The 18,594-nt window shown below is 36.4% G+C and overlaps 1 protein-coding gene across 2 annotated transcripts in view; it reads right to left on the bottom strand.

Moving 5' to 3' along the window:
• Nucleotides 1-18,594, bottom strand: part of TRDN (triadin) — a 239,576-nt gene that overhangs the window by 160,787 nt on the left and 60,195 nt on the right. For both annotated transcript variants that reach the window (XM_087774852.1, XM_087774851.1), the window contains exons 6-7: nucleotides 9,589-9,639; nucleotides 2,265-2,324 (exon numbers count right to left, since the gene is read on the bottom strand). In XM_087774852.1, the coding sequence (XP_087630978.1) occupies nucleotides 2,265-2,324; nucleotides 9,589-9,639 (111 nt within the window). The remainder of the gene's footprint in view (nucleotides 1-2,264; nucleotides 2,325-9,588; nucleotides 9,640-18,594) is intronic.

The raw sequence follows: 18,594 nt of genomic DNA, 5'->3' as shown, positions 1-18,594 counted from the left end.
AGCATCACATGCACAAATGACACATCTGTCACTTGCCAGCTGGCTTGAAATGGATAACCAGTAATGGATACGGATAGCTGGTAATGGATACAGATAGCTAGTAATGGACAGTAGCTGAGATCAGTCCCTGGCAATGATGATCTCAGAGCCATAATTAGATGCCCAGTATGTGCAAAGTAAAAACTAACATTATGATGGTGGAAACTGTATTATGCTATCCAGTCGTTCACATAACATTTTCCACTCACTTTTCTTAGGATTTTACAGAATAATTTTCCAGGCAATGGGAAATAAGCATGTGGATTTTAGATCACTTCAGAAAAATCATCTGTGAAACCACGAGCTAGCTTTAACTCTAACTCCTGTGGAGATTTCATCCCAGTTTAAGTAAAACTCACTTTGTCAAAAACGAGAAAATAAGGAAGTTCTTTTACAGTACCATGAATTCCATACCTAAGTAGAAGCAAAAGAAGGGTAGGGAATATCCAGGCTGTCACATTTTTTTAGCAATATAGTGATGCAATACATGAGAATGAGTTCCTGACATAGCTGACTGAGCCACTTCTAAGTGACTGAGACACTTCTAATTATTCCTTGTGTCATTAGATAACTTTCCTAAACTTCATCACAGAAGGTGATTAGAAATTAGAATAGGATGTTATTTACTCTCCCCATTATCTAAACCTTGGAAAGGGGATGTATTTAAAGTGGAAAATAAACACTTAAAATACAAGGATGCAGTGAAACTTTGGGGTCTCCCAGTCATGCTACAATGAAATGGGCCTTAGAAAGACATGTATCCATAGTCATAGTTTTAAAAAGCAATGTTTCTTAGTACTGTGAATACAATCTCTGTACACAGTAGTGTTTTAGCAGCAATTGTAGCAATAGTTCACTAAACAAAACTAAGCAATACATTCACTTTAGGATAAAATACAGTTAGGTAGGCAGAATATTGGTAGGAGTTATGACAAGTTAAGGCAGTATAACAATTCTTATTCTTCTTCATTGGCTATCTGAGATTGGCTGGGATTATTTTTTTCTGTTTTAAGAAACTTTAAAAACATTAAATATTGTTCTCCTATCAAATCAAATTGAAGAGTTTCCCAAGTTTTCCACAAAATAACAGGAGAAGTCTTAATGACACATTCATGTTTTAATATGGGACATTATAGTCTTTGCTCTGTCATTTTTCCAAATCTCAGAAAAAATTTCTCGTTACCACCATTCCATTTTCTAGTAATAAATATGCATTTTAACAGAAACCTGAACTTATGTGCTTGCCATTAACCTCTAGAGTAAGTCTTGCTAACTCAATGTATTTTGAATTATTTATATAAAATGGAAAAGCTCCAATCAGAGACCATTAGAAAAGCCTAGTCAAGCACAGATTTCAGGAAGGTGCAGGTTCACTTGGGTTGTGAGACTCATGTTCTTGGTCTGAAATAAATCAGCTGTGGCTGGATACTGGGTCTTCCCTTTTTTGGTTGATTTATTATGACCATTGGCCTATTGCTCTTTCAGAATGGGTTTCTTCCTCCAGCCTGAGACTTCATTAATCACATTTTTATGTAAAGGACATGTTCTCAGAAGGCTTAAAGTGTTTCGACAAGTAGGTATGTTCCAACAAAATTCCATTTTGCCAAAAACTCCCTCACAAGAGGCAAAATAGATGGTGGCTCTTGGAGCTCAGAGCTAACTCATGAGTTGTGGGTGGAGAGGAAGCAGTATCCTGATTCTGACTCCTACAACAGGCAGATCTGTAATTTGTTGTTGGCATACATGAACAGCAAATTAGTAAATCCTCTCTTAACACCCTCTCCCCAATGTTTCTGAAATGAGTCTGGGGAAGTTTTTTTCCAAGGCAGGTCTCTGAAGCAGAATGCCTCCAGGGACTGTGCCCTGTATGTTATAATTTACTAATTACATTTTGCTCAGAAGTATTCCCAAAGACAAATATTATGCTTGGATTTATTTAAGAAGAATAAAAAAGGCACCTATTTATGCTCTGGGCATCTTTTACATAAGTTAATAATACAGTAAAAACTTATTCATTAATCTCCGAATATAATTTTAGCCTTTCTGCAGAGTGATGAATTCAAAGTGCTTTCAAAATCCTCATTCTCCTTCCAGCTGGCTGCCACAACACCTCCTCGATCCTTAAACATAATTGGGATTTACAAGACGGGTCTAAGAGTCAATAGATTAGGCTGTTTTGAACCACTGGTAAAAAGACAAAGAACATCAAATGCTGAATTACATACCCTTTAGGGGTTCCTTCCTCTCAATTTTTTCTTGTTTTTCAGGTTTGTCTCTGTGAATTACTAGAAATAATAAAAAAAAAAAACAAAACACAATAAATTTGTAATTTGGAGGTATTATGTACACTTTTTGTTTCACCAAAGTGATCAAAGAAAAACATCTGTAAATTCAAATAACGGATTTTAGCTCTGAGTCACAGGTACTAGATGATGTATAGACCTTCTTAACATCAATATTTAATTCCAGTTCCAAGAGAAATATTTTTCTTTGAATAAGCCTTCAGATGTTAGACCATATTTTTGCAAAATACATGATTATTCAGCAATCTTAATCTAATCTGTGGGATCTCTTTTGGTCCCATTACACAAGCACCCTGACTCTAAGATTTCTGACAGAGGAAATTATTTTCAGTCCTTGGCAGCATTGCTTTCTATTCTTAACAAAAAATGGCTAGCATATTCCTTTCCATGCTCTTCTTTCTTTATTTTTAGCTGTTACTTCAGCCACGGAAGGATTAACAAGAAAACATCTCTTTTAATCAGAGCATAACTTCAGGAAGAGCAGCTGTTCAAAACACAATCAACTACACGTCCTGCTAGAAGCAGGCAAACATGAATCCTTACGGACTCTATTGCCCACCCAGCTTTTAGACCATGTTTTTGGAAATGGTTGTATTCCACATCCTGATGATTTAGATAGACAAAAACATTCCTTGTCAAACTCTACTACTAAAAGACTAACATTTTGCAGTTTCAGGGAAAAAATATTTTCTTTGCATTACTCAAGTTTCTGTCAACAGAAAATACAATTCTGATTAGAAGACAACTGTGAGCTTTCTACACAAGCACAGTAATGTTTTAGCATACATCATTTTCACCAGCTTTGCTGCAAATGTGATTTCACAGAGGTGCAAACATTTTTTTCTTGGTTAAATATTTCCTCATTAAAAAATAGGCCCATGTCTTTAAGAAAAATCATTCCAAACATTCAGTAATTTCATTATGTCTTGCAGGTGTTTGCATGATCCAAATACATTTCCAGTCATAACAGGTAAATTATTGTTGATAACAATTAGCAGTACAGTGGAAAGAGATTGAAGGGAGATTTTTCAAAGCCTTTAAGGAACGTGGACAGCCAATTTACACTAAAAAAAAAAGGCTGTGAAGAATGCAGCAGCACCAGCAATGTATTATTGAATAAATTACAGACTGTAGCTCGTTCAATTGCTTTAGGACATCTAGGAGCATACCAAGGAAAAGCAGTCTCCTCTCCCCCTATACCGTGTAGAACTTAGACTGAATATTTTTGCAGAAACTGTAGCATGCTTTTACATCTTAAACTTGTATTAGCAGGTGCTAGCTCTGTGCAAAACACTTGAAGCCAGCGTGTTGTCAGTTTTGGATGGGGCAACAGCACAGTTCTGCAAACAATAGCTCTGTGATGGTCAATGGCAGTGAAACACGAGCTTCTGCACATTGGACTTTGCTTCTGCTCTTGTAGTCTCTATGCCAAAAAATGTAGCTGAACTATGCAGAACAGACTGGGAATCAGAAAGCTTGTTTTTAGCCACAGAACATCTTAATTTTGTACGGAAGACTGTTGTGGATTTTAAAAAATTTATTATAGTTTCTCCATAGCATTTCCCTGTTTCATCCTTTGGAAAAAAAACCAAAATAAGCCTTGAATGACACTAACTGAATTGAGTATCAGCAGACCTTAAAGTGGACAGAAAAATCTAATTTAAAGTTCCTTCACATCATCAAAATGGTATAAAGGGCTAAAATGCAAGGAAATATTAACATTTGTGTGGACTCCAAGCTAAAAACATGGAGAAGGGATCAGTTGGCTCCTTCTTGAGAAATAAAAGTAACTTAATGTATCTGGGCGGGGAGCCTGGAATGTGGATAAGCAGGGACAGGCTGGCAGAAGCCTAAGCTATTTTTCTATTCCCAATGATAGGCTGAAGGCGATCTCTGGTTAGTCCAAGAGCCCTATCCCATGTGTTGATATCCCCATCGCCTCAGAGTTTGCTAATCTCAGATTGTAATGTTTACCGTTACCTCTTATGGACACTGTCAGAGCTATGGCTTTTGGGTAGAACTTTATCCGGCGAGGGCAGGTGTTGCCAAAAATTAAAGGGCTCGTGTTTCAGGGCTGTGATGACTGGCCATTTTTGACTCTTCAATTACAGTGCAGCAGGGACATGAAATTCCGCTAAAGCTTTTGATCTGACAAACTTAAATATGATTTTTCTTTTACATATTAACTCTGTTTCCCCCCTCGAAATTTTTTCATGTTCAGCTTCACATGTAGTCCTAAAAGCTCTGTCATAGAAAATACTTCACTGTCTACAGATCTTTTCCAGATTTAGTCACTTGGATATCTATTTCTTTGTGAAGGGCTTAATACATGCCTGTTTTCAAGCCCACAGCACTTAGGTGCATTAGGTTTTAGAAATAAGCCAGGCTGGGCATGCTGCCATGTTTCTGTGAAACAAACTACAGTTAATAAGATTTTCTTTTTTGCATGTGAAAAACAAAGAGAAAGCACATAAAAATGTTTTTAAGGCTGCAAAGTCAAGCACTCTTCAACTGAAAAATGCTGGAACTAAAACTGCTCATTCAACTTTAATTCAACCATTTGATTGGCTTTATGACACACTTTCTAATTAAAAGATCACCTCTTTTCTTTTTTTAATAGGATCCTGGATTCATCCAGAAAAAATAAGAAAAACTAAGTAGAATAGCTAAAACCAGTTTTATGATAATTGTGTTAGCTAAAATTTTCCCACAAGTTAAAGAAATTTTCTTGGACTTCCTTGAAAATACCAAAAAAGCATAAGCTCAGAATAAACTGTTATTAGCATTGGAAAAAATATAACACCCTAACCTAATTTTCACTAACCTAGATTTTGGAAATTGCTGAAACATTTTTATATGACTTTGAATGAAAATTCAGCCTGAGGCAAAAAGATGAGCATGAAAAATTTCATCCTCAATACTGGAGCGTGGTAAATTTATAAATAATCTAAAATAGGAGCTTATAATGGAAAATTTTAAGGTAGTTTAACAATGTATTCCAAACTTAGTCATATAAGAATATTGCTATCTACTTCACATAAAATTAAAAACAAGAAGCATAACATATACGTGAGAGATTTTTCCAAATTTAAATCGTCAAATAGTATATTTGATTTCCATCAAGTGGAAGACATAGTGAAGGGGGATGTGATTTAGTTTTTCTTCATTAAAGTGTTTGAGACAGAGACATTCCCCACCCAAAAAAGCAAGTGCAGAAAGAAGACATGTAATAAGGAAGCACTAATTCCATACCTAAGGGAAGTAAAAATAGTTTCCAGCTGAGTAAGTCTTCAGTCTGCCGCTTAGTATAAAGCTAGGTGATGAGTGCAATAAGCATGAAGCAGAGATTGCTTGCTCCAGCTAACTGACTAAGTGCTTGTCTACAGAGCAACACTCAGGAAAGTTAAGATAAATGAACTAATACAATGAAGTTAGAGTGCATTAGTCAGAGAGCATTAAATCTCTGTGTAGATGCTTTTATTCAAGAGTAACCTTAGATGGCTATAACTTAATTCTTCTTGAAGGAACACTCAAAAAAAAAAAAAAAAAAGGAAAGGGCCTGATCTGGAGAGGGGCACAGGCTTCTAGGTCCAAAACAATAATCTAAGGAAATCCCAGCAATTAATGAACTGCGGAGGCACCCGCACTCATTACAAACCACCTCAGTTACCTGTGAAGAGGGAAGAGGCTTGCCGCTGAGGTTGCCCAGATCTTCCCCAACCAGCACCAGACATGCACATGCTGCTCACTGCAGCACCTAACCCTGCGCTGGATTTAGCCCTTCAGCACTGAACATAAATGTCTGTATAAGAGCAAGACAATGTCTCATGAGTTACATGTTTGTACAATTTAAAATTAGATTTCATTGCAGCAGTCAGACAGGGTTACATCCATCTGAATTGAGATTTAGGTTTGACAGGTACTGACGGTAGTCAAACTGCCCACAGCATTGGCTTCACCCTAGGCTGCTGGAAGCTCATACAGCTAAATAAATACTTGATAGCGGTACCTTAGCCACTACAGCTACGTTGCTATCTGTACCATGTTACTTAGTTTAAAGTTACCTCAGGTATGTCTGTAGCCATACCGCCAGAAATCAGGGTAGACAGCCCCTGTGTCAAATGCAAATACACCATTTAACTTGCTAATTTTGTCAACTTACGTAGGTTTCTAGTACACTGTGGATTTGTATGTTCCAGCTCTATTTATCTACTTAGCTTTCTCAAATACCTTATCTTTCAGCTACACCAAATTAAATTATGGGGACACATTATATTTGTCTTTATAATCTCATAATTTATCCATATGCTAAAACACAGACAGCTTTATTCTGTGTTGTTTAATATTTGCCTTATTAGTATGGTCCTATTAACAAGTTGATAGGGGTAGGAGGGACAGATATGTGCTATGCATAGTAAATGAAGTAGTTTTGAAGGGCCTGGAATCTATTTGTCATATCAGGCTGAATTCAGAGATACTTTCTGCAAAAAAATAGAGAGCTTAGTGCTAATTCAGAGGCACACGAGTATCTGTCCTAAAATCACTGTAATTTAATCTATGGCTGTCAGAGATAACCTTTCATCATCACATTGTCTTCTTCCATCCCTCACTCCAACAGCAATGTATTAGTGAAGTGTATTTGGGAAAAGCCACACAGTAGATTAACCTTTTCCCATGCCTTTCCAGTGCCTGTTGTAATAAGAGATATTTCCGAGAACTGCAGGACAATTCATTTCATGGCTAATATATCAGTTTTTCATAAAAATCAGAAATGACCAGTCCATTTGGATTATCACTGCACCCTCCATTAGACAGAAGTTATATACTTATATATACCTTTATTTCAATATATTTTATTATTGTTCTTCCATGTTGCCAAAGTATTGCATAGTTACCTCTTATTCACTGATAGTAATAGTAATAACAAGTGTAACACTTACTTCTTAAACAGCCTTCAGCAGCAGCTCAGAGTCTTGCAAAGTCTGTGTATGTCACAAAATGACAGAATCACAGGACAGCTGTCCCAGGCTGAGCCAGGTCCATCCCTCAGCCTCTCCCCTCAGGACAACAGCTCCAGCCCTGACCATTGCAGTGGCCCCACACTGAACTCACCCCAGTTTATGGATGGCTTTCCTGAACTCGGAGGCCCAGAACTACACGCAGTATCCAGATGTGGTCTCATGAGAGCCGAGTACAGGGGGAAAATAATCCCTTACCTCCACTGACTGACCCAGCTGCTGCTCATACAGTCCAGGGTGGTGTTGGCCCTTGTGAAAGTACTGATACCTCAAATACCAAATTGGAAAGACCTTATTTTGTAGTGAATTTGTGCTTATGTGTACACATAATCATGAAATAATTTAATTTTAATGCTCTTGAGCATGAGCAAATGTTTTGTTGAATCATTTCTCAGAGTATTTCTTCTTTTCAGGATTAAATTGACTAAGTACAATAATTGAAATGGACTTTATTACTAGTAGTTTATCAAAATATTTAATTAAAAGCAAATTTTAGGACACAAGTTTGCCTGACTCTTAGTACTGTAAAAATCTTTATTACAATTTCAGCCACGTTCATCTGGGACTTCCATTCCTTCACTACACATCCATGTAACAGATACAATGTATCTGTTCCTGATATTTTGGTACAATCTTTTCAAAATCTAGTTTATGGATGGAACTCCCTCGTAAATCTTGGAACTTGGGTTCAGGGGGTTTGACTCTTCAAAAACGTACTTAAAATTACTTCTAAAACTCTAGTGTCCCCATATTTTTGGGTGGGATACTGAAATTTGTTTGAGGTGTTTGCTTCTGTTAAAAAGCATTCGTTTTACCTCTAGATTTTTCCTATTAAAAACAATAAAAGATTTTATTTACACATGCTTTCTGGAGGTACTTTAGAAAGTAACAGTAAAATTCCCTAAAGATTCATGCCTTTATCATGCTCTAGCTTGAGGCCAGACAGGATGTTTTCTTGTAATTGTTCATCCTGCGTACAAGATGCATTTTTGAGACTGAATATGACAACGAAAAATAGAAAAAAAATATTTGTCCTGTGCTTCAGTAAGTGATTGTATAATTAAAGACTGCATTATCAGGCATCTGCATAAAGGGACTTAACTAATGACACCTGAATGCTTTTTTTTCTGGCATCTTGTAACTTCTTAGTAATCATTTCTGCACCGTTAATGTTCTTGTATGTAAAGCAATGCACTTTTGTACAGATGAAATGGTACACAAGAGGCTGTTTTGGTCAAGGCTGAAACTTCATTTGTGTTTTTAGAATACAGTGCTTGAAAGACCTTAACTGGGATCCCTTGCTAATGGATCTGAGTTCATTGTTGCCTGGCTAGCTTGCTGATACTCTAAAAAATTCATTTCCATACAACATGATTTATTAAGTAGGTGGGAAGCAGTTCTAGGCACTCCAGATGACCCTGATTACCACAGAACTGGCAAGCTAGCACTAGAAGTGTAAAATACTATAAAAACATATAAAGAATATATACAGAAATGAATATAATTGTGTGAGAGAGGGTGTATGTATATACACACTATTTTTAATAAGCTTCCTTCTTGCTTCCTCCTGCCATTACTAAGCACAGCACTGGTGCATCAGAGAGATGCTCATCAAATCTTATGTGGCCTAACCTTTACAGAGGAGGTTTTCTTAGGCAAAAAAATCTGCACATATCCCAGGAAAATTCTTTTTTTTCACATGTTTACATGACCTCTGAAAACCAGTCCAAACCAGTTCCTCTGTGGATTTTTGGAAAGTGCCAGTTAGAGAAGATTAAACACTCTGAAAAAGAGTAGGTTCTTAAAATGGAGGCTTTTCTTATCTCTGATACACACCTGGCTGACTGTTAGCTACGACTTCCTAACTTGGATGGCACCCACTGGCCTATAAATTTGCTTTCTTCCTTGCCCAGCACAGTTCATGCCTTTTGCACCAGAGGAAGTTCATCACCACTCTACTTTCTTGCACCTTTGCTACAAAAAAGATTCCTGGATAAGTTTGGGAAGGAGAATCTTATTATGAATGTGCATTTACAATGTAGACACACAAAATAAAATTACACTATTGGTTAATGCTAAGGTATACATGAATTTTTGATCATTAACAGTCTGTGCCAACTGATCTTTGAATGCTCCTATAGTACAACAGTGGTAGCATATGTAGTTAACAAATACACTGTATATTACATACATATATGCAGGTAAACAGACAAAAAAAAAAAAGTTACCCTTCGGTGTTGTTCGTTTTTCATGTCTCTCCAGTTTCTCTTTATGAATTTCTGAAAACAGTGCAATGTAGAGTTATCAATATTAAAATATTTTTCACACATGAAAGTATCAGACACATTCTCGTAATAAAAATAACTAAGTTCTTGAAATATTATAGCAGAGGCATGGCTTTATCATCTGCATATTCAGAATTATAAACAATAAAATTCAATTATACATATATATATACACACACACAGAGAATATATATGGATAAAAATCATAACATTGAGTGAATTTAATAATTATTCTGTTTTAAATTGAGCAATACAGATACTTTTAAAGTCAAGAATAGGTTTTGCTGATCTGTAACAGATATACAATAACATGTGTTGGTCATGAATCAGAAAAAAACATGCTTTTACTAAACATTTTTCTGTATGTACCTTGAGTTGTTTATCAGGATCAGTATTTTATGTTTTTCAAATTACCTTTGGAAGGAAAAATGTTCTTTTTACTACATATTCTAAATTTCGTAAAGCTCAAATGCTCAATTGGTAGCTCCAACCCACAATAAAAGGTAGACTCAATGCTGTATACAAATTACAGAGATAAAAGTTCCCAGGTTAGGGATCGTTGTCTCGGAGAATGACTCATTTTAATCATGCTGTATACCAGCGCACTGAGAACTGCCTTGTTAGAAGAGGAAGTAGTGCAGTATTTACCTGCCCTTGCTGTGCCATCTCTTTCTAACAAAATTCCTCACCTGTGACATTGATATTAAATTACTGCTATATACATCTGTAACTGATTTTTTCCTACTGACCTTATTGTGCCAAAACCAGGATAATATAAAAAACGTGAAATGTTGAATTTGAGAGAAAGCAAACAAGAATTAAATCAAGGTTGCATAGCACTGTTTGCATACATTGGTGGAAATTTAAATGCTGTTTATTACAGGTGCGCAACACAGTCATTAAGACTATAGAGAGTGTCTGGTTTATGGTACTGTGCATATATTTCCTGCAGTAGGAAACTGGTAAAAAATACTGAATCAAGTTCATCTTTTACAAAAACACATGCAAATCTCACTAGACTTTATGGGAGGTGCCTTCTTGTATTTCAGGGTAAGATTTGGTCTGCAGGATCTAAATAACAAGAACACTGACCCCAAAATTAATCCAACAGAGAAAAAGTTATGCATATTGCATCTCAGCTCTTAGGAGCTACTTTAATGCCTATTGAAGACAACTGAAATCTTCCACTTATCCCCTCAGGTATTTGCTCAGGTTGTAACAGGATGCACACTGCCAAAGAGATATAGTAGAAAATGGTATTTTCCTTTCCCAAAACTCTGCTTTTTGCATAGGTTGCTGAAAACAAATACAGAATTATTTTATTGGATAGTATTTGCATCTGAAATAATGATTGTGTCTGGTTTACAGGAAACGTAACTGTTCTATGGCATCAACCTATGCTGTCTTCAGATAGAGAGAACATTATTTCATGGAGATAAAGGGTAACAAAGGCCAAAATACATATCACTACTAGCCACTTATGTATGGCAGCATAACTAAGCTAATTGTACAATGTCATTAAGGTAAAAGGACTTTTTTTTCAGTTTTCATCTTGTTCTTTGCAGCCTGGGTGTGTAGTTCATTTGTTGTTCTATAAACCTCAAAGGTTCTGAATAGGAAGAAATCATGCCATATTGATTTACTGTATTTCAGCTGAGGTTGGATTATTTTTCTTGCTGCAACTATGTGCAGATTTTTCTTGGTATCAACTGAGAGAATCCAGTTGCTGAATTTTCAAACTTTTCCCACCTGTTCTGCTTAAAAGGATACATAAACTAGTTTAGGTAGCATGATTGGTAGGAATGGTGCAAAACAAGAACAGCCGGAAGATTCCTGCCTGATCCTGAGCACATCTGAACAGTTCTCCATGCTGCTGCTCCAGACTGCCTCCAAACCCTGACTTAATGCATTTAAAGAAAGCTGAGTCACTTCCTCTGCATTGCAATATTCGGTGGAGATACATCTCACCCAACTCAAGACGTCCTCCTACACACAGATACGAATATGGCCCACTAAGTGATAAATCACATTCTTCAGGCAGGGTCATCTACAGGGACGCATGTTCCTTGCTTGCCTTAAGATGCCTCAGCTCCGGTGGGTTCCCACCACCTATTATGTGTCTCACTACAGAAAATAGGCCCCTTTTTCTTGAAAAAATAACTATAAACCTTTGTTATTTCAAAAAAGGCTTTTTAAAATTACTGTGGTTTCAGGGAATTTCTTATTGCTAGTTTGACTGCAAAATATATATGGAGCAATGACTGCTGAGCTGGCCATCTAAATCAGCCTCACACTGTATCAGTGGTGAAGCTTACGTGACACAACTACTTCAGTAAGGTGCACAAAAAGATACTTTCTAAACAGCAGCACTGAGAATCTCATCTAACTTGCTGCTACAATTAGGATACCACACATCACAAAAACCCCTATATGAATTTCTTGAAGTGAAATATATCTTCATAATACATAAGTGTGTGTATATATATTTTTATATATTGCAAAATGGGCCATCATTAAGATCTCTTCACAAGCTCCCCATTATAGTTTTAACCATCATAAAAAATTGCAGCCTGGAACACATCGATTTAAATACATTACAATCTAAATTTTCCCAGCACAAATAAATCTAGTCTCAATACATGCTGATTTTGATCAATTTACAAGGCAGAAAATAGTGACTCTTTGCTAACTCCAAAATATTTAAAATAAGGAAACACATTAGATTATTGGAGATTTTTTTTCTGTTCTGAGAGTTCTGATACTCTCTGCTTCATCTTTTATGACAAATAGCTTTAATTTTCTAGTAATCACATCATAGCTTATTGCTGAGTTGACAAAGCGGCTATAATATCATAGAAGACTTACATGGCCAGTTTAAAGCATGTAATTTATCTCTATCAATGTGACACATTGTTAATAAATCCTAAATATTATGAATTCATGTTTATAAAAATGACAGAATCAAGCAGCAGCAAGGATAATCTTTGTCACCACGGCAACCATCCTGATGCTTTATGAGATGACAACACAGTTTATTAAATTATTGTAAGGGAGTATGTATTTTAAAAGCTGTATTTCATTGTTTGTTTTCTTCAGTTATCAAGCAGACATGAAAAATTATCTTTCCCCTTGCATTTCTTGGGTTTTGAATGGATAAGTACTTTATTTCCTTAAATATGGATACTGCTTGACACTGACTTCTCTAGACCTCGGGTCTTGTGCAGATATACAGAACATGCAGGGTGATTATTTTAAATAACTCCAAGAAGGGAAGCTAGTAGTCTCCTCACTGACCATGTCAAGATGCTGAAAGGAGATATATTAGACCATATTGTTAGCAGCCCGTTACTGTTGACCCAAAGCAGGCCCTCACAATCAGCTGAGGATCAGTATCGCAGGCAGCTTTACAGAAAATCCCTGCTGAACATACAGGTTGGGCACTAGCTTCCCCCACCTCTCACCCAGCTAATTTTCATTAACAGCAGTTCACAGTGTCTAATGACAGCGTGGCACTGGCTGCGAACTACGAAGCCCCAGCTCTGGGAAGATCAGGGTGGGAGAAAGAGAAAAAAATTACAATCCCCTGAATCTGTCTGAGCTAGCGGTGTAGCACCGTGCAGATTTACATCAGAGTTAACGAAGAGCACACCTCCTCATGGTAGGGCACGAGGAGATGCTCCTTGTTCCTGAAACAGAGTTCCAGTGTTCATCTGCTCTCATGTTTCTGATATTGATTTTTTGCTATCTCCGTTTTTAACATAGTAAAATATACAGCACTATTCTTAACTATTTTATTTGTATTGTATCATGATAGCACCTATGAGCCTCAGCCCACATGAATTGCTTTAGGTACCACGTGGAGTTATAACACGATATAATATCCCAACTCCGTAACACAGGAGTTCAGATTTTAAGAGGGCTACATTTCTTCTCTTAGTGGGAAAGCACAGTGCTGAACCTTGCTTCATTAGAGGATGAAGTGGTGAGTAGCAATCTGGCATCACTAAAACAGCTCCTAGACCTCACCCTCTGCTGAGTTCCCATCTTACGGATGAAATATACCTTAAAAAAACCAAACAACCAAATAAAAAATATCAATAATATGAGAGGCAAAGTGAGAAAAAAAGGGATTATTGTCCCAATCTGAAACACAAGAGTGTTTTATTCAAGGTAACCCAGAAAGTCAGCAAAAGAACTGGGAATTTAACTCTGATCCCTGACATTCAATATTATCCCCTCATGCTTAAAGCCATCCTGTTTCTACTTAAATACTGTAGTGAAGATGGAACGTAGGTTTAATGTATCTACTGTTTTAAAGGTATAATTGAACAGTTGGAATTTCCCTTGAAATGATAGTACATTGTTCTTTCTAAGCAAATTTTACCAGTTGGTCATCTTTTTCATAATCTCTTACAGGTAACACAGTGATATACAGCTTCAGTGCTTTGACATTCTTTCTTTTATAAATGTCTAAGTGTGAAAAGGAAAATGAGTCCTATTCAGATTCCTGGTGAACCAGAGGTTAATAATATGCTTTTGAGCAGTCAAAACCCTTACAGCTATTGCCAGCAATTTAATGGGGCTATATCCTTACTAGTTTATCAAGACTAATTGGTAGCAGCAGCTGATTATCCTAAAGAGTTAGTGGAAATAGATACTGAGGGCAAGGCAAGAGTGAGCGGTGTTAAGAGCTTTAGAAGATGAGAGGGATGTCATTTCTAATGTGTTTCTAGATGCTGTCTGTATGAAGAATTGTAGTCAACTCTCTTGCTGCTGGTATCCTCAGGAGAAATCTACAATTATGCAGCTGATGTCTATTTTTAATCTAGATAGTACCAGCTGGTGAGGGTGACAGTTATCCTTGTGAGGCTAGGAGGAGAATAAAGGAATTTGTGCATTAGAGCAACTGCCAGCTAACTACTAATATATCATCTAGCTGTACTCTAGAGGAAAAAAACCAAACTTTGCAACAGGAAAAAAACCACAGGGGAAAAAAAAAAGAACAAGGAGTTTTTAATTGGGGGATTATGGTGTATCATGCCTATGTCTAGGAACCAAGGACAGCATAACAGAAGGGTGTAAGTACCAGCATTCAGTGTTGGAAAGTCTGAGTGACACATATGACTGATTTAGGTGACTTCTCGTTTAGCTTGCTAGGAGCACAGTCTTGTCCCCAGTGTTTCTTAGATCGTGTTCTGTTCTGAGGATTCATAGCAACTTCAGGTTGGGGTACAGAACAACTTTTCCTGAAGTCATGTGTCTAAGATCTTTCTTGAAAATGTGACAGGAGATGAATTGCCTCTTACCGATGAAAATGCTGACTGGTTTGCATGCTCATCCACTGTGTGAGACACCAGCCCACAGTGCCTCTTAAGTATGGTTTCAAAATTGTTTATCCACCTCTTTGGAAATCACAACTACAATTTAGAGTGAGAACAAAGGTTTCTTTTTCCTTTTCTTTTTTCTTTCATATTTTGCAGAATTATACAGTGTCTCTTTCATTTGCTGTATAAGACTACTTTTGACAGAGGTCACAGAAGATTTCTCATTCTTCTTGGTGAAAACCCTCTGCTCTGGTGCATATTTACCCAAAACATGTTTTCCTAAACTGTAAACGTTGCTGTGAAGTGACGTTGATTGGTCCTAAACCTGTTCAGCAAAGCTCAGCTACTTCACTTTAGTTGCCTGTATTCCCTCCACTTGATACTTTGTTTGGCATCACTAAACAGATATTAGAGATACAGAGAACATGACCCTCAACTATTTCTGAACAATTTACCTATATTGAGTAGCTTACAGCAAACAAGTAGGCTTTATGTTCCCCCAAGAATACAGGGATTTAACATGGCCTTCCAGATATATGTTAAGCATTCTTTATAATGCCAGAATAGGACAAAAATAAATAGATTAGATTCGAGTTCAACAGATATTCAATTGTTTCCACACTACTGTAGTTTCACTGGTCTATAATAGAAATTCACTGTAGATGACCTGCTGACATCTTCATCATCATGCTGAGGAGTGCTTTGATTTCAGGATGATGTTTTATCTTATTTTTACTTTTACAAGACTATACAGTGAAGGAGATGCATTGCGAGGAAGGTGTTTTCAGAACAGTGTACATGTTATTTTCATAACAGCAAAACATCCCAGCCTATGTAAAGATTTTATTATAAGCCACTCTTTCATAATCTCCAACTTTCTAAACTGAACTTATTCCACTCCTCTTTTTCTCATTATGTTAAAGACAAGTAAATATGTGCATATTTTTCCATATTGCTACTTTTGAAATAGCATTCCTTTTGCTATAGAATAAAACAGCTTTGGCAATTAATGGAGAGTAGAAGTGTATCATTATATTACTATGTACTTATTAAAACAGGTTTATCACAAAATCACTGATTGGTGTCATTGACCTTTCCCCTTTGTTTTTATACGTTTAGGCATTTTTGTGTATCTACCAGAGCTGCTTAAAAACTTAATCCTGCAAACTCTTTCAATACAAAATTTTCTTTTAGAAAAATAGGAAAATATTTCTTTTTCCTGAAAAGCTGAGATAAGAAAGAAAGTTTGATAGAAGTTCCCAAGGCTGCAGTATTAGCTGTAGACATGAGAGCCGTTGCATAGTTCTCTTAAGATTTTGTTCTTTGAGATAAATCCAAAAGTTGTACTACATCCTCTACCAAAAAAAAAAAAAAAGGAAATGCTTGTGAGTAATTCCAGCTTGAAATCCTCAGTTTACCAAGGCAAATGGAACTTGACACAGTGCACAACCATTAACTTTCTTTGCTTTCTAAAGGCTAACTGATTTTATGTTTTGGCTTTTCTTTTCCCTCTGGTAAGGTTTCCATTAGCAGAAAAGCAATATCTTAACAGGTTTTTAAGGGGAGGAGGGTACTTGCAATTATCTTTGACTAATTATCCTGTAAGCAGCACTGGCATCCTTCAGGAAGACCATGTGCAGACTGTTTTATATGGAGGATTTTTAATGACTGGTTTTTTGAAGGAATTAAAAGTGGAAGATATTAAAAGAGCTTCAACCCTAAAGATTTTTTACATAAAAGTAATTTTTATTCCAAGTATATAAATATGTTAAGACTGTTTTTTTCATTCCCAGACTGCAGTTCTGTACCTCGGTTCTGAAATGTAAAAGGAATGCTAATCACACTTTGATTAAAAAACAACAACAAAAAATAAGCACAAAAAAACCCCAACCCAAACAAATTAGAGATAGAGCCACATGATCAAAATGAGGTTTTTCTTTTCTTTCTGTGGAAAGTAAAATTGTCTTGACGTGTTTCCCTTTATGAATTCCAGCCTGCAAAGATGTTATTGGACCAGTTTTAAATTATGTTTTTCATAATCAATTTTATCAGAGTCTGCATTTAATTTAATGTAATTTTATGCAGACAAAATGCAGACAAAAATTGTAGACCTCTAAGTAGAGCAAAATGATATATACGGTAATACATAAAATCTCTAATCTTGATTAGCATCAAAGAAATCTTTTCCCATATAAATCTATTCAGTAGGGTTTTTTGTGAAAGTAGGAAAAAATAGGAAAAAGAAATCACAAGACTAACCACAGTTTCTCCGCTCAGCTTTAAAAAATGTCAACTCGGCAGATCCTACCTTAATGTATCAGTCTGCAAATATATATTCCTCTAAATTCAATCACTTCTAGATCCAATTGACTTTTTTTTTGGGGGGGGGGGGGGCCTGGCATGCAGAAGAGAGATACTCTTTCTGTGGTTCATGAGAATGGAGCTCTACTTGCTATATCCTCTTCTTGGCATAGTTCTCTCGGAAACACGCAGGATCCCCAGTTTTGGTGCTGTGGGTTTAACTGAATTTTGGATGACCCTCTCACTTACCAGGTCAGGCATTTACTCTGTCTCAGGCACAGCAGGCTCCCAACCAAGGGGGCATCTGCCTAACACTCCCCTCTTCTCTTAGAGTGTGAACCTCCCCAGTGCTCTATTGCTGGGGCACAAATGAAGATTTACACTGAGAGAACATGGATAGCTTTGCTTAAGGTTTTCCCTGATTTAAGAGGAGAGCTTAAACAGCTGCAAACCTCTGTGCTGCTACACTTCTGCCCAGGATTCCTACTAGCCTTGTGGTTTTGTATCTTTTGAAAGATAGCTGGCAAGTTTGGATTAAAATGTTTCAACTCAAGTTGAAACCCAATCACTATTCTTCAATAGGCAAAAGAACTATAATTGAATATTCCTATTCCCTAGTGGTATATGGTTTTGTTTCATCTGGATAATATGGAAAATATTTTTTTTTACATTATAAAATGCTATTTTATAGTGGATATGCCATTACTGTATTGATCAGAGTAAGTAAAACAAGCCGAGATTGTTAAAAGAATATTAATAACAGAAATGGATGCCACAAAAATGCAAAATGCAAAAAATACATATCTGGAAAAGCAGTTTAACATCTGAGAATTGAATCAATCAATAATTTTCATCTCTTAACACAGGGTATACTTTACACAAAGATAGGCAAAAGGGAGACAGTGAAAGCCTTTTAGAAAGATCTATAATAGCAACTCCTACACAGAAAAGTGAACATTAACATATGGTAACATAAAAGAAACTGAATTCAGAAGGCATTAGCAGTACAAATAGATATATACTTTAGGGATGAATGGAACTGCATAATTAATTTCTAAGACACACATGTAACAACCACACTGGAAACTTGGTTTTCAGGTTGCATCTATGGTATTCTGCATTTTTTTTCTCTAGTCCATTTCCAATTTTTTGGTTAGAAACTGTTTTCTGAACATGAATATTACCTCCAGAAAACCCACTTGTTTTCTTTATTTTCCCAGATTTGTTACTGTATAACAAAAGGACTTCTACATGATAAAAGACGATGTTCTAATTTCAGTATTCTGCCCAGAAATAAAGTTAGTTTCCATACTAGCTAGAAATG

This window comes from Nipponia nippon, unplaced genomic scaffold (genome assembly GCF_047370975.1).
Source record: "Nipponia nippon isolate SJK-2023a ecotype South Korea unplaced genomic scaffold, ASM4737097v1 scaffold_4, whole genome shotgun sequence".
NCBI classification, from domain to species: Eukaryota; Metazoa; Chordata; class Aves; order Pelecaniformes; family Threskiornithidae; genus Nipponia; species Nipponia nippon.
Note: the sequence above shows the minus strand (reverse complement) of the source record. Positions and strands in the feature narration are given on the sequence as shown.